The sequence below is a fragment of the Martes martes genome (genome assembly GCF_963455335.1).
Source record: "Martes martes genome assembly, chromosome: 10".
Classification (NCBI taxonomy): Eukaryota; Metazoa; Chordata; class Mammalia; order Carnivora; family Mustelidae; genus Martes; species Martes martes.
In genome coordinates this window covers 10244799-10261242 of record NC_137898.1, presented here as the reverse complement: position 1 = coordinate 10261242, position 16444 = coordinate 10244799, and the positions used below count along the sequence as shown (strand labels likewise).

General features: G+C 54.5%; 1 protein-coding gene across 1 annotated transcript; it reads left to right on the top strand.

Moving 5' to 3' along the window:
- Positions 1 to 5486: 5486 nt before the first annotated feature.
- Positions 5487 to 14068, top strand: LOC308351425 (pepsin A; the record flags this gene model as incomplete). The annotated part of the gene is made up of 9 exons (XM_080817064.1): positions 5487 to 5542; positions 5985 to 6141; positions 8241 to 8358; positions 8920 to 9038; positions 9703 to 9902; positions 11412 to 11528; positions 12474 to 12618; positions 12699 to 12797; positions 13919 to 14068. 9 exons carry the CDS (start codon positions 5487 to 5489, stop codon positions 14066 to 14068), a joined length of 1161 nt encoding a protein of 386 aa, XP_080673190.1.
- Positions 14069 to 16444: the final 2376 nt, after the last annotated feature.

Sequence of the window (16444 nt, the reverse complement as noted above, 5' to 3'; positions counted from 1 at the left end):
TAGTGGGTGTTGTGGGAAGATTGTGTGCTTGGGGCGAGGCCCTGATTGAAAGCCCCTAGGGGACCAGCCGGCCCAACGCCTACCGCACCGGCTCGATAACACTTATCGGGCTTAAATGACCCACTTCGGTCTTGCCAGGACTGGGCTCCTTAGATCTCATTCCATTGTTTGACTTGATATGTTCACGGAACATTTCTGAACACCTGTACCCTTGGCAGGGCGTGCCCTGCCTTGGGGATGCCGTTCCCAGAGCTCCTCAAAGCCAAGTGCCAGGCGGGGCTAATGGCAAAGTACACAGTGTTGTCTAATCTTCCTTCCATGCCAGTCTGGCACGATGAGATTACCTGGCATCCCCCCCCTGGCAGCCACAGAGTGGGTCTGGCTGGCCATCAGACTTGCTCATGGAGGACACGTGGTCCTGGAGTCGGGGGTCCACTTTCCCTCCCAGGAGCTCCCGTGGGGACCGGACAGAGTGGCTTCCCTGAGTGTCCCCGGGATGGAGGCTGTGTCCGTCATGGAACGTCCACCTGACGCTCTAACCTATGGGCGGGAGCCAGATGGGTGTGTGTGGGCACCGAGCCTGGCCCGGGGCAACGGTCTCCCAGGATCAGAACCTCCTGTGACACGGGTTCTTGTCCCTAAAGTGTCACTATTCGGTTATATGAACCCGTGTTGACCACAACCTCCTGGACTCTAGGAATCATGCAGGGATGACAATAATTTTTAAAATTATGTATCTTGGAGCGCTGAGAAAAGCCTGCAGGGCCACGGAAACACAAGCCTTATTGTACAGATGGAGGTCCAGACGTCAGCTCCCTCCTTGTCTGATCGTTCATGTTTCCTGGGCCAAAAACTGCCTTGCAGGGCTCTGGAGAGTCCCCGAGTGGGGACAAGCAGAGGCGGCTATGTGTCTCTTCGTGGAGTTTTCAAGGGGGGTTCTATTGTACTAGTTTCTATGGCTGGTGACAAATTAACACAAATTTAGCAACTAGAAACAACTCACGTTCATTATCTCACAGTTTCTGTGGGTCAAGCATCCAGGCTGTGTAACTGGTCCTCTGTTTCAGTGCCTCCCACAAAGCTGTGGTCAGGGTGTCCGCCAGGGACGTGGTGTCGTCTGGGGTTCACCAGGAGGAGGGTCTGCTTCCCAGCTCCCATGGTTGTCGGCAGGATTTAGCTCCTTGTGGGTTGTCAGACTGGGGGCCTCAGTTCCTTGCTGGCCACTGGCTGGAGACCAGCCCCCATTCTTTACTATTTGGGGCTCTCCATGGGGCACCTTGTCGCATCACAGTGAGCGAGAAAGAACATCTAGACAAAGAGCTTAGTGGCAAGACAGAAGGGACGACCCCACATAACATAATCACAGAAGTGACATCCCATGTGCTGTCATATCCTATTGTTAGAAGCAAGTCACAGGCCCCGCACATGTTCAGGGAGGTGCGGGGAGTACAAGGGGCAAGGATACCAGAGGGCAAAGATAGCTGGGGGTCATCAAAGACTTTTCCGTAAGTAGAAAATTGGTACCACCAGACATTTCAGCCTCCCTCAGGGTGTTAAGATCTCTAATATGGGAAGATTCAGTTATCTTCACCAATCCAAGAGCTTCCCATTAGTGAGATCCAAAGACCTGTCCAGGCAGGAAGGAAAGAGCTCCCCCCAACACACACCACCACCCTCTCTAGACTTGACCACAAACCCCTTGAAGTCTTGGCGTATTTCCATTTTGCTCACGGATGTACCTCCAGCCGCTGAAATGACATGCCTTCCCAGCACGGAACAGGTGCACAATAAAAACGTACTGCACAAATATGTAAATGACTCGTTCAGGTTCTTGCCGGAGGAGCCTTCCTTCTGCTTCCCAAACATATTTCTCCTCGGTCCGAAGTTCCCTGGTACGTCCGACAGACAAGCTGTGCCTCCCAAGAGATCCCCGTCTTCGGATTCTAAACCCTGCAACCCTCTAGCATGCCCCGAGGAGCCCGGACGCTATCAGTCCCTCCCAGGAGGACCTCACTCACCCCACGCTCACCCCCAGGATGAGGTGAGAGAGCCCGCCAGCCAATCTATCATTCTTTGGTTCTGCATCTCCTTTAATGGTATTATAACATCTTACCATGAAATGAATCCTATGTGTCCCCTCCAGGGCACCCCCACAAGCAGAACCTAGCTCCCAGTTTCCCTTCACCCCCTCCCTCTGTGGCTGCCACTGGCTGAACGTGTCCCCCGGTTTGAAGTCAAGTGCATTGCGTCTACTGCCCTCTAAGCGTCTACTGCTCTAGAGGGAAACGTACCTTGCCAAGTGTACGACCTAGAGAGAGAGCATTTCCATCTCCCCAAAGTCAACTTCTTCCCCTGGCCTCTCACCTGTGTTCTGTCCCCATTATTCTGCCTTTTCCAGAAGATGGTGTACGTAGAGTCTTACACAGGTAGCGTCTTGAGTCTGGCTTCTTTCACTCGGCGTGATGCGTGAGACTCAGCCAACAGCTCATTTCTGTCTGCTGCTGAGCGCTCATCTGTCAGGTGGCTCCCCACCATTTCCTGATCCAGGGGATGGCGGAAGGACTTCCAAATTGTTTCCAGTTTTTGACAATTATGAAAAAGAGCTGTTCTAAACATCTGTGCACAGGTCGTTGTGGGGACATATGGTTCTCATTTCTTTTCAGTAAATACCCAAGAGGGGGACGGCTAGGTCAGATGGTAAGTGCACGCTTACTTTCTATGACCCTGCTAAGCCTTTTTGCAGAGGGGCCGGACCTCTCGCACGCCCACCTGCCGTGGCGGCCCCGCTCCCCACCAGCACTTGGGGAGGGACAGTCACTTCCATTTCAGCCCCTGCAAGTGCATGGCAGGTTGGGGCGCCGTCGCATGGGCACCCGTGGCATGGGTGGTGCTGCCGTCGGTTAGGCGTCCAACTCTTGGTTTTGGCTCAGGTCATGATCACAGGGTAGTAGAAACGAGCCTCGAGTCGGGCTCCCCGCTTCGCATGGAAACTGCTTGAGATTCTTTCTCTCTCCCTCTGCTCCTCCCGCTCATGCTCTCTCTCTCTCTCTCTAAAATAAATAAATCTTTAAAAAAATTTTTTTTGGTTTATTAGCACTCCATATTTAATCCTCACAACAATCCCAAGAAAGTGGTGGGATTCTTATCCCCATTTAACAGATGAGGAAACTGAGTCTCAGAGAGACCAGATCCCTAGCCCTAGGTCTTACAGACATTCAGAGGCTGGACTGGGATTCCAGCCCCAGACCCGGGATCCAGAACCCTTCATACGATTCCTCCATGGCCTGAGGTAAGCTCCGGTCTGGGAACTGAGGCAGAAGAAGGCCCCGGGGAGCCACAGAGAGAGGCCTGGGTCCAAGCTCCCTCAGGCAAGTGGCACAACTTCTCTGCGCCTCAGTCTCCTCATCCATCAAATGGGGATCATAGTATTACTTATCATAGTGAACTCAGAGTAAGAGGTCAATAAATCTGAGCTCCCCTGTCTCCTCTACCTGCCGAGGGAGAGGAACACACGGACGATGCCTCTCCAGGTAAATTAGCAGAGTGGCTAATTCTAGAATCAAGGGCCCACTCAGAGTCACATTCCCAAGCTGCTCTTAGCTAAGCCCAGCTTGCCTGGGATTAATCAAAACACAGTGCTGAACACACTGAAGCCATCGCGGAAACGAAAGACAAAACACGCATAATGATCTTCGTGGTTCACTCCCCACAATCCTGAGGCTTCCCGGACTCTCTCTGCTACCACCCACCCACATTTCCCTTCATGTCCGAGTTGAGAAGTAGGCACAAAAGACTCGGTCCTTCTTTTTTTCTTTTTTAAAAAAATTACGATGCACGGTTTCGGATACACATAACAGATTACACAGGGTATAAAGAATAACGATGAGCATCCAGGTACCCACCCCCCAGGGTAAGACCCCAGTTACCTTTGAAGTCCGGATGAGCAGCGCCCCACACACGCCCCGCCCCCAATCCCTCCCGCCCCGTGGCCGCTTTGAGCCAGGGTTTCGGCTGGTGCTCCCAGAACTTAGGCAAGCATCTATAGGACCATCGGCTCCACCATAGAAGGGCTGAGATCAGCCCACAGATCAGAGTGAGAAAAGCTAGGGGTGGGGGGAGAAAAGAGAGAGGAGAGGAAGCGGGTACCAAAACACTTGAAGGTAGAAAACACAGCACAAGGATCCACATTTGGGGTCCAAAGATGTCTTACCCGGGAAGTGTGCAAAGCGAATGTGCTATGTACTCACCACCCCTGGTCCCAACCTTGAACCACACTCCCCACCCCTCCACACTCACCCTGAGGCATGGCACGAAATTTGGAGCTTTCATAGAATCTGTGTCTCCTGATCTGGAAAAACCAGGGATGGCCCAGGGAATCTGATCTCAAAACAAGACCCACAGACAGGGCTTGCTACTACTGACTGGCGCGCTCCCTCGTGCTTATCTCTGTCCCCCACAACTGCTGAATCAAAGTTGTCACTCCACTTTGTCCACTGATGAAGCCCCACAAAGTAGAGAATCTTATAGGTTGATAAGCATCCTCTTCCAAGAAGAGGGTCCTCCTTTTTTTCTTTTTTTTAAGAGGATCCTCTTCTAAGTCATTCACATGCTAGTATGAATTTGCCCAGATAGCTTTGGGCAAATCCACTGTAGCTGATTTGGCCATGTTTTAAGCATGGAGCCCCTGGGAGAGTCAGACCCTGGTGGGGTCTCCAAGGTGGAGGCTTCCAGCAACCTGAGAGGGCAAGAGAAGAGCGGTAGGGAGAGAAAGGGTGCGAAACGAGAAAGACGCAGATTTCAATGACAAACGCAGCCAGGTTCAAGTTTGCTTCCTCCAGCAAAGGCAGTATTCTCCCACTCCCTCCAGCCTCTCCCCTTCCTCTGTGCTGCATGCACCCCTTCCCGAGAGTCAGCTCAACTGCCATGAGAAACCTTAGGCGAGTTTGACACCCAACAATCCCTCAGGAGGACATTGCTGTGTGAAAATGGGTCCTGAGTCCCGAACCACCGACCTAAGAATGAGCTTTGGGGTAGCAGCTACAGGAACATGGACCATCACTGAGTGGGGGGACTGTTCTCACAGGGGTATCCCCCAGGGGCAGATCAGAGTACAACAAGCCCCCTTGATATCTGTTCAGTATTAAGTGCACTTTGGACCAATTTTGTGAAAACGTGCAACTTGTCAAGTTTTAATGAATTCCATTATTTAAGGAATAAGCCGCGGCTCCGTAGCTTGCTCCATCCCCACTGTGGGGTACAGTCACAGTGGAAATCTACCCGATTGGAAACTTCCCGAACGGAGCTGAGGGGCGGGGACAATCTTATCAGGAACTTTTCTGTTTGGGGTTAGGAAAATGGGTGACATTTGGAGGCTGATAAGGCTCAGCCCCAAGCCCTTGGACCGTATATAAGGAGCAGCTCCTGCCTGCTGCTGTACACTTTCCAGCCTTCGACCCTTCTCTGGAGATCGGGAGCCGAGAAGAACCATGAAGTGGCTGCTGCTGATCACTTTGGTGGCACTCTCTGAGTGCGCCATCATCAAGTGAGTCTGGGGGACGCACAGCCCCAGGACCAGCTTCCCAGAGCTGTTCCCTTCTGCTGCCTCTCATGTTCCTTTCTTTTGCCCTCGCATTTTTCTTCCTGCTTCCCTCATCCAACTTGCCTCTCCTCCACCGCCCAGGCCTCCCTTCTTGTCTCCCTCTGCCCTTTTGGGGAAGCAGCACGGCCGACATGGGTCTTGAGTCCTGCCCGGGCTGGGTTCCCAGCTCTAGGACAAAGCCCGGTGACTCTGGGTACCCACTCAACCTCTTTGCGTTAGTGTGCCAAAAAGAGAAGCGTCTCCCCCCCTCAGCTTCTCCCTCCTTCTTCCTCTCTTGGGTCAGCTTCCTTTACCTCCCAAGGCTTCCATGGTACCCCACGAGCAGACTCCTTGCCTAACTACTCTGCCTCCTCCAACCCACCCGTTTGCTCACGCTCTGCCGCAGGGTTCCCCTGGTCAGAAGGAAGTCCTTGAGAAAGACCCTGTTGGACCATGGGCTCCTAGAGGACTTCCTGAAGAACCACAGCCCCAACCCAGCCAGCAAGTACTTCCCCCAGGAGGCCCCCGTGATGGCCACACAGCCCCTGGAGAACTACATGGACGTGAGTGCCCAGGCTGGCCCCAGAGGACAGAGGGGCTCCCAGGGGTCTTGGATGGTGGGCCAGGGCTCCCAGGCAGGATCTCGGAGGCACAGGGCATGCAGGAAAACTCATAGTCAGAGCTGCTGCTCTCGCTGGTTCTGTCGTTCATTCATCTAGTGTTTATGCCCTAGTGCCACTCACAGTCTAGGAGAGAGAGGTTAGCAGGGACCCTCGGAAACCCTGAACAGTGCCACCAGGCCGAGGTGAACAGTAAATGTCTCCTGCTCGGAGGGCATGGCCGGGGCAAACATGACAGAAAAGCCGGGCTTTCCAGGGGACAAGAGAGCATCCCAGGGGGTGACAGCTTGTGCCAGACCCCGTGACACTGGGGAACAGAGTGCATTTGAGGAAAGGAGGCCGGTGTTCAGGGAGAGCAGAGAGCAAGGGAAGGAGGCACGACAAGGCCTGAGGAGTCGGTGGGTGGAGCCGAGTCAGAGTCTACTGTAATTGCCACAGAATTGTCATTTTTTTTAAAGATTTTATTTATTTATTTGACACAGAGAGAGAGATCACAAGTAGGCAGAGAGGCAGGCAGGGAAAGGGGGAAGCAGGCTCCCCGCTGAGCAGAGAGCCCGATGCAGGGCTCGATCCCAGGACCCTGAGATCATGACCTGAGACTAAGGCAGAGGCTTTAACCCACTGAGCCACCCAGGCGCCCGCCACGGAATTGTCTTAACCAGGAGGGTTGACATGACCAGACTGGAGCTTGAGGAAGATCACTATGACTCCCTAGTTTGGGACCCCATGGCCACACCCTGCCCTTTGGTAGATATTAAGTGTCCCTACTGGGAATGTCCCTACTGGGAATGTCCCTACTGGGAATGGCCCTGGGCCAAGGGTAGGAGACCAGGCTGCCTGTCGTTAAGAGCTTTGCCTGTGAAATCTGCCAGGCCTGGCCCCGAGCTCAGCTCTCATGCTTGCGAGCCACCTGACCTTGGGCAAGTCATTTACATTCTCCACTTGCTCGTCTGCAAAACGGAACCACTAAAATCTATCATCGCGGTGTCGTTGCAAGTAACGGAGGCAATAATGCTTTTCAGAGTGCTTAGCACAGGGCCTGGACCTTCGTAAGGGCTTGGTAAAGTCGGCTCACCTGTTCACTTAACAAATTCGTACGGAGCACCTACTGTGTGCACGGAGCTAAGGAAGTGGTGGAGAAGAAGTGACGTTCCCGGAGCTTATAGTCTAGAGGGAAAGACAAGTTAGAGACAGATAAATGTAAGATAATTTCAGAGAATGACAAGGGTCACAAATTAAAAATCGAGTAAGGGGGAGATGAAAGATGGAGGGGGCAAATGCAGATAAAGGAGTCAGGGAGGGCCTCTTGGCAGAGGGGACATTTCACTGGAGCTCTGAATGAGTGATGAGTAGGAGCCAGCCAAGGAAAGATCCAGAATAAACATCTTCCTCACACAAGAAATAGCTAGTGCACAGGCCCTAGGAGGGGAAGGAACTTGTCATCATCCAAGAGTCACAAGACCAGCGGGGCTGGAACAGAGCTGGCGAGGGAGAAAGTGCTGCCACTGAGAATCACAATCCTGACTGTGTCCTTTTGTGCCCCTTCTTGAGCCTGCTACACACACCTAGATTTAAGAATCAGACTTCTCCAGGGGTCTCCTTCGTTAGGTGACTCGCTGATCTCCCCATCAACAATTTACTGAAGAAGCATTTCAGCGTATACTCTGATGGGTGCTGCCAGGTCCCACCCCTTTCCAAGAACGTGCATTCTCTAGGAAAATAAGACTAAGATATACAAGACAAGAGCTGAAGAGGGGACAGTAGATTATCATTGGGTGTTCATGGTGCTTAGAAGAGAACAGTGAGAGGATAACAGGGGAGCAACCAAGGAAGACTTCCAGGAGGAGGGGAGACCGACCGGGCTGGGCCTTGAAGAATGGATGCATTGGGCAGGGAGAGAAGGGCTAAGAGAACAGTGAAGGGAAAGTCTGGAAGGTGGGGTGGAGGCGCCAACCCAGACACAGTCCACAGGGAGGCCGGGCCGTGGAGTCCCAGCGAACGGCGTGCTCAGTGAACTGTGCCGCCCCACCCCGTCCTGACAGATGGAGTACTTCGGCACCATCGGCATCGGCACCCCCCCTCAGGAGTTCACTGTGATCTTCGACACCGGCTCCTCCAACCTCTGGGTGCCCTCCGTCTACTGCTCCAGTCCTGCCTGCTGTGAGTTCGTGGCCCCTCCCCACCTGGGCTTCCCGACACCAACCCGTTGGGGAGCCCAGAACACCCAGGGCTGCAAATAGGTCCATTTTCAAGCTGGGGGGTGGGGGGGGGTGAGTGTCAATCAGGGATTCACGCCACAGGCATTAACTGAGCACCTATTGTGTGCCAAGCACTGGGCTTAGGTGCCCAAGGATTGAGGGGTGAATCACGTATGGTCTCTGCCCTCAGGGACTTCGGCCCACTGGCAGAGAGAAGCATAAAGGTGCTTAGCACTGTGGGTGGCCATGAGGCTGCTCTGCTCAGGGGAGCAATCAGGAAGACTTCCAGGAGGAGGGGAGACCAGGGTGTCCTTGGGGAGCTCTCATCCAGGACAGGGTCCCAACTCGCCCAACTAGACAGAAGTGAAAACTAGGATTCTTAGGCTCTAAAGTTAGGGGGAGAGGTTACTTTTCTCCTCCAAAGCCCACCCAGAAACAAGGCACCCACCCTAGGAAGACCCTTTCAGCCCATGACTCTTGCTCTGCTTTTTGAGTTTGACGTCGTTATTTCTCTCTCTGGCAGCCAACCACAATCGCTTCAACCCTCAGCAGTCCTCCACCTACGAGGGCACCAGCCAGACAGTCTCCATCGCCTACGGTACCGGCAGCATGACAGGCATCCTGGGCTATGACACCGTCCAGGTGAGCCTCTGACAGCCGGCCACCCGCCTAACCCTGAAGCCATCTTCCCAGGACCCTGGGGAGCACAGTGCACCCCCTCCCCCAGAGCGAGCTTATTCAAGCAATGTGGGTCTCAGTGACCACAAAAGTAACCTGAGAAGGATGGGGGAAGCGAAAGTGGCAAAGATGTCACAGACATTTCTAGCTGGGGCAGTGGTGGGTAAGGCCAGGAGCCATTAGCCAACCTCCGCACCCACAAGTTGAATGCTAGGCAGGGGACAGGAGCAGACGGCAAAAAGGCTCAGTTCTCCTTCAGCACATCCTCCCCCTTTTCATACCCCCTCCTGCAGCCCTCCCCGCCCCCCCAGGAGAACTCCACAAGCCCCACCACCCCCACCCGCCGCGGGGTGATGCAGGGGTCAAGGGCTCTGACTTGCCTGGGGTCTGCTTTGCATCCAGTCGTCAGAAACACACACACACACACACTGTAACCATCTGCTCGGCCCCAAATTCTCACTCTTTGTCTCCGACCAAGGCCATCTGGAGATCACTAACAAGCATTCCTGGAACCAGTCCTTCCCCCTTCCTTCCAGCCCGCTGCCCGGGGAGCAGAAGTGGGGATGAAGCCCCAGCGCGCCCCGTCAACACGTGCTGACGGAGAACATCTTGGTTTCCCCCAATTCAGGTTGGAGGCATCTCAGACACCAACCAGATCTTCGGCCTGAGCGAGACGGAGCCCGGCTCCTTCCTGTACTACGCTCCCTTCGACGGCATCCTGGGTCTGGCCTACCCCCAGATTTCATCTTCCGGGGCTACCCCCGTCTTCGACAACATGTGGAACCAGGGGCTGGTTTCCCAGGACCTCTTCTCCGTCTACCTGAGCAGGTAAGTTGGGCGGGGCCGGGGTGGGGGGGTTGGTCACAGCCACCAGGCCCCTCCCCGGCTGTCCTGGGCTGGGTGGGGTGGGCGGGGTCTCAGTCAGCAGGGGATTTGAAAGGTCAAGGTCCGAGTCTCAAGTGGTAAATCTTGGAGACGATGGTGTCAAATCCCTCCCTGACCAACCTCCTTCCTTCATCTTGTTTTACCAGCGTGACTTTTGTCGCCTTGACTTACACAATCAAATGTCATTAGCCATTTGCTCCCAGCACCAGTCCCCTCGTGGCTGGCCCCCACGAGTGGGTTAAGTGAATCCACTTAAAATGGGGGCCAAAATTCCACAGCAAAAAATGAGAATAGGACTTAATGTTTTGAACAAGGGAATTTTAACTGACGAAAGCAAGTTTCTTCTGTTAGTTAACAAAATCCACGTTCCGGTTATGACTATGAATTAATTGGAAGAATGAGTGAAGCATCAGCCAAGGGCTGGTTTGGTTGAGCAAAGGTTTATGCAAGAATATCCGAGGGTGTCATCAGTTTCCTCGAGACACTCGGCCTTCCTCCGACACATCCTGCTCTCTTGAAGCGCTTTGCCCTGCTCGACGTTCTCCCGGAGTGGCTAACTGTTCTGCTGTAACCTCACTGGGTCGCGCTGTACAGTTGGATGTTTGCCGGGAGGCCGGGCGGGGTTAGCGGAGTGGGGCCCAGTTTTATCCGTGGCCAGTACTTCCCTGGTTAATTTCCTATCTTCGCCCACCTTTGCTTCCCTGCCTGACCCCAAACTGCAGAGATTCAGAAAGTGAATGTCCCAGAAACAAGGACTCCTGCAATTTACAACAGGAGCAACCATTCCTCCGTGTCTGCCCTTGGCCACTTAATATTCCAGTCGGCTCGGACACAGAACCTGTCTTTATGGCTACTTCGGTATTTATCTTATTTCTCCGACCGATCAGGGCCTTCTCCATCACAATCACTCTGGACATTTTAGACCAGAAAATTCTTTACTGCTGGGGGGCTGTCCTGTGCATTGCGGGATGGTTAGCAGCTTCCCTGGCCTGTCTACTAGCTTTCAGTAGCACCCCCTTACCGCTTCCGAATCACGACCATCAAAAAACATCCCAGGTGTTGGCAAATTGGAAACCACCCCTGGTTGAGAGCCAGGGAACTACATGATCAAGTCCTGACGAGCGGCCACTGTCACGTATTTGCTTCTTTTGAGGTCCCTGCAGCCATGAGAGCGAACATGGGGTAGAAACCACACACCTTGGAACCAGAAGGACCTAGGCACTCCGTGGTTCCGTGGCCGTGTGACCTTGGGGGAGTTGCCTCATGTCTTTGAGCCTCACCGTAAAGTGGAAATGAAAATTTCCACTGTGTCTGTCATACACTTGGCACAGATCCTGGCACTGGCCAGAGCCCCATCAAGAATAGCTCTTGGGATGCGCATAGTAGATATTCGGGTGAATGAATGAATGAATGAATGAATGAGTTTCTATCTCTCACCCCCACTTTCCATAGCAATGACCAGAGTGGCAGCGTGGTGATGTTTGGTGGCATCGATTCTTCTTACTTCACTGGAAACCTGAACTGGGTGCCTGTTTCTGTCGAGGGTTACTGGCAGATCTCTGTGGACAGGTGAGAGCTCTGTGGATGGCCTATACCCTGCCGTGGGCCCTAGGTCTTCTTTCCATATAGACCTGTATTTAACTAAGCTTTCTAGAATCCCCCTCGAACAGCCAGCACAGGGAAATGTACCCCAGTGGGAGAACGTGTTGGCCAAGCCAGAGAGACCCCAAGAAAGGCATCTCACTGGAAGAGGAAAGGCACTTTCCTTCTGGTCAAACAGGCAGGACAATCTCCCAGCATACGCATCCACACACCCCAGCACCCAGGGGACATTGAACTAGCACACGTCCCTCCCACCCTAGGGTGAAGGGGCTGACTTGTTTCAAGGCATTCCTTTCCACTCTCCCCTTGGGAACCCACCCCTCCCCCAAGCAGCCTCGTTCCCCAGCTGTCTGTCACCCAGCTGGCCTGCTAGGGTGACCAGCCGCCCAGGCTGGCCCAGGAATGAGCTGTTTCCCGGGACACTGACTCACGGTACCAAAACCAGGACGGTCCCGAACAAACTGGCACATACTGGTCACCTTGGGTCTGCCCCAGCCCATCACGTCTTCTGCCTCCTGCCCCTACTCAGTATCTCCATCAGTCCCTGCCTGTGCTGTCCTTCTCCAGCTCTGCTCCTTCTTGGAAGCCTTCCCTGGCACCACCACCCTGTCCCCTGGCCGTGTGTCCTGCTCCTCCTGCTCTAGCGCCATCATAACCCATCTTTCCAGATGATGCACTCGCTGCAGCCTGGAACCATGAGGCTGTCTGGTTGTGCATCTCCCGTGCCTAGCACAGAGCGGGCGTTCCATCGATATTTGTGGAGTAACTGAATGCGTGAAAGCATGAGAGCAGCTGGAATTTTACATATCGGCCCATGGATGGAAGAGGGCCCCTCTGGGGCCACCTGGTTCCTCCTTGGGGAGATACACCCCCCGGGGGCTCAGGAAATGCTTACTTGTGTCTCATCCTCAGTATCACCATGAACGGACAGGCCATCGCTTGCAGTCAGGGCTGCCAGGCCATTGTTGACACAGGCACCTCTCTGCTGACTGGCCCAAGCAATGCCATTGCCAACATCCAGAGCACCATCGGAGCCAGCCAGGACTCATACGGCCAGGTGAGTCCAGCCCTGTTCTAGACCCGAGGGGTGGGTGGGCCATGCAGGAGAAAAGTCCTCCTAACCCTCAATCTTTCCAGATGGTGATCAGCTGCTCAGCCATCAACAACCTGCCCGACATCGTCTTCACCATCAACGGCATCCAGTACCCTCTGCCTCCCAGTGCCTACATCCTGCAGGTAAGGGGCCTTGGGGCCAGTCACCTACGGCCGCCTGCAGCGAACGCGGCTACACGCTCCTCACCCCCCACCACCCGGGCCTTTGCACAAGGGAAAGTGATCTTCCACAGGCTGAAGCTGACATGTGCTCTGGACAGCCTCCAGGGAAAAAGACGACGCTTAAAATAAATGCATGAATGAAAATGGGGGGATGCGGCGCCCCCCAAGGGGAAAAGGGAGGCAAAGGCCGGTGGCAGGAAGAGAGGATTTCCAGTCGGACGCCTGAGTCCAAGCCCTGGGTCTCAGTGACTGGCTCATGATTCCGAGCCGGTTGCAACCTGTCCCGGCACTCGCTGTCCTGGTCTAGAAGCTAAAGATGTCAGCGTTCCCCACCCCCAGAGTGTGGGTGGGGTGATCAAGTGGGCTTGACCACATCGAAGCTACAGAGAGTTGAGCAAATGGAAACCCTACCTTCCGTGGGGTCAGGGTTTGTGATGCTCCTACTATCTCTACCAAGTAACAAATCTTTCCTTGGTAGAGATGAGCCACGGGACTACGCTTCCGGGACTATTAGAATGCCAGGTGAAAAACCAGTTCTGCCCCGAGGGTGGATGTCATTCAGCAAGAAGTATTGATGGCTAGGCTGCCCCCACCCCCAACAGGGATGCTGATTAATTAGGAGGGGGCGTGGCCTAAGCAGTGGAAGGGCGTGGCCTAACGTTCCCCAGGCGGTTCTAATGTACAGCCAAGGTGGTGGCCCCGGTGCCCCTAGGACTCACAGCTGATGTGCTTTGCCCCCGGACGGGGTCAGAATGAGAAAAGGCTGTGTCACCAGGGCTTCCAAAATCCTTCACGGCGGCTGACTTCTCCCCAAACCTCTTAGCTCCGATGCTGATGTCAGGGTCTGTACGTCTGCCAGAAACACTGGATCATGTCTAGTAATCCCTGGAAACCAACAGCAGAGCCAGCAGCTTATACAGGCAGACCCCTGGCCAAGAAGAGCCAGGTCCCGGGACACCAGCCAGGAAATTCCTCCCTTGCGCGTGCCGTGCGGCGGCCCGGGGACCTTGATGCTTCGCCCCCCGCGCCCCGTCACCGGGGAGCCTGTGCCCCGTCTCCAGCTCTCTTCTCCTTCCCTCCAGAACCAGCAGGACTGTGTCAGCGGCTTCCAAGGCATGAACCTCCCCACCGCCTCCGGAGAGCTCTGGATCCTGGGTGACGTCTTCATCCGCCAATACTTCGCGGTCTTCGACAGGGCCAACAACCAGGTCGGCCTGGCTCCCGTGGCCTGAGCCCGCGTCTCTCCCGCCGCGTCCGAGGAAGATCTAGCCTTAGTCGCCCACTCTAGATGTATATAATTCTCCTGACTGTGCTTCCTAGGCGCCTGTGGAGGTGGAATCCTGGCCCCCTTCCCTGTCATACCAATAACGTAGAATAAAAACCCATCCTCCTGAAAAATGTGCTGTGTGTTTCTTCCCACATCGCGAGGATCAGAACACCGGGGCAAAGGGACAAGACGACCATGTCCACTTGGACGACACCAGACAGGGCTACACACCCTGTCATAGAGCCAGGGCCCTTCGTGCTGAAGGGCCCTCAGCACGAGGGGCTGGGGGCATGAGAGAAAGACCGGCACCAGAAATCCCAGGCCCATTGCCTCCTCGGAAAATGGGACACCTAGGTTCTCGGTGAGGGAGTCAACTTCTTTTTCTCCCAAAGGTGGTAGGAGATAGTGAGAAAAGGGAAGAGATCAGGGGGAGGAAGCCTTCCACTGATGGGGATATTCCTAAGCAAGCCAGGCAGGGGCAGGAGGGGTGACCAAGGGTGACACCGTCACATCTACCGGGCTGCTCTCTGGGATGAGCTGGTTGATCCAGACGAACACTGGAAAACCCCTCCAGGCTCTGGGTGCAGGACATTGAACTGATCCAATGGTTTTCCAGCTCCCGGGGTTGGTGGGGGAAGGATGGGGTGGGGGGTTGGGCAGAGTTTGGGAGAAGGCAGTGGGCAGGCCAGTCAGCAAATACACCCTCACTGGCAAACAGACAAAAAAAAAAAAAAAAAAAAAAAGATAGAGAAGCATTTCTCCCAGTGGGTTTGGTAGCAAAACGTGCAGGGAAAAACAAAGTAGCATTCTAGGCTCCGCTTGGAGGTACAGGAGGCTGGTTTCCCAAAGGCTCCCAGGAAGTCATCTGTTTGACCTTGAGCCAGCTCACCTGAGGCCAGTGCCTCTCCTGCTAGCAAGCCTTTTGCAGTCCTGCCCTCCTCGGCTGGACTGTTGGGAAAACTCCCACAGCTGGAGACCTGGATTCCAGACTGAGGGCTGGTGCTGGGCCTCCCTGCGGGGAGGGACTGACTTTGGGGTGTCCAGACCGGGATGGCTTGGGAAACTCTCTTGTCACATCCTCCTCCAGTGTGTTGTTTGTCACTCACAGAAATATAAGATGCTGGGCTCTAGGGTGCCCCGGGTCTCCCCAATGTCCCGGATCCCTTTCCCAGCCCATTTTCCAGAGCTCAACAATCTATTTAAAACAGAAAACCTGATCACATCTCTTCCCTGCCTAGAACCTTTAATTAACGTCTTGCACTTGCACTTGGAAGAAGACAATACATCGTCCAGGCTCGGCATGCTCTGGTCCCCAAGTACCTTCCCTGCCTCACCTTAACCACCCTCCCCATGAGTCCCCACCACCCTGACCTTCTGCCACCTCCACAAATACCCAAACTCCTTCCCTCACTCTGGGCTCTGTACACGTGGTGCCCTTTGCTGGGGATGCTGCTCCCTTTCTCTTGACCAGCGACCACCGAGGCTCCTGCAAACCCCAGCTTACACGCACCTCCCTGCCAAGCCTTCCCTGACCACTGTCTCATGGATCCCAGCCCTCCTATCTGTTGGGGCACTCAGGGTGCAGAAAAGCACTGCATTTCTGCCAGTGCTTGCTTTAGACCCACGAGGGCCAACACGGCTGAAGCCATGGTGTCAAGGGCAGAGCCTGGCACATCGCAGGTGCTCAATCAACACTTGCAGACTGAGTGATGAATTCAAGATGACCTTGAAAGAAAACAACAAGGAAGAGGACCTGCTTTCACTGAGGGCATGCTTCAGACAGCACACGGGTCAGCTCCCACCCCCACTCAGTCCTATCTGGTCCTGAGACAGACAGGTGGACTTCTCAGGTTTCTGGGGAGGAATTTCACACCATCCGGGCCCCTTTGGTGTGTTCGTGTTTCTGGCATTTCCCGAGTACCTCCCATGAGCCAGGCAGCATACTAGGCTCTGGGGATGCGGGCCGTCTTCCTGGACCCTTCCTGCTCTGCTCCTGGGCCCCGCAGCTGCAGCTCAGCCCGTCTCTCCCACCCCTCTTCCGTTTCCTCGCCCTGGGATTCCTGCATCCAGACAGAATCTAAAAAGACTCCCCTTTAAACAGACCGTTTGCCCTGGGAAACCCGGAGCTGACATGTCTGATCTGACTCTTTGTGCTTTGCCCCCCGCCCCCACACCCCGAGATAAGATAGATTCACATTCCTGTTCTATCATCTCAGGCTTCCCTCCCATCATCTTTCTCTGTTCCCTGCAGACCTCGGGGGTCTAAGCACATCTCGATCCATCCCTCCCCTTCACACTTACCCAGGAGTGTATTTTCATCTCCTGGGTCTCCGCTCCACTC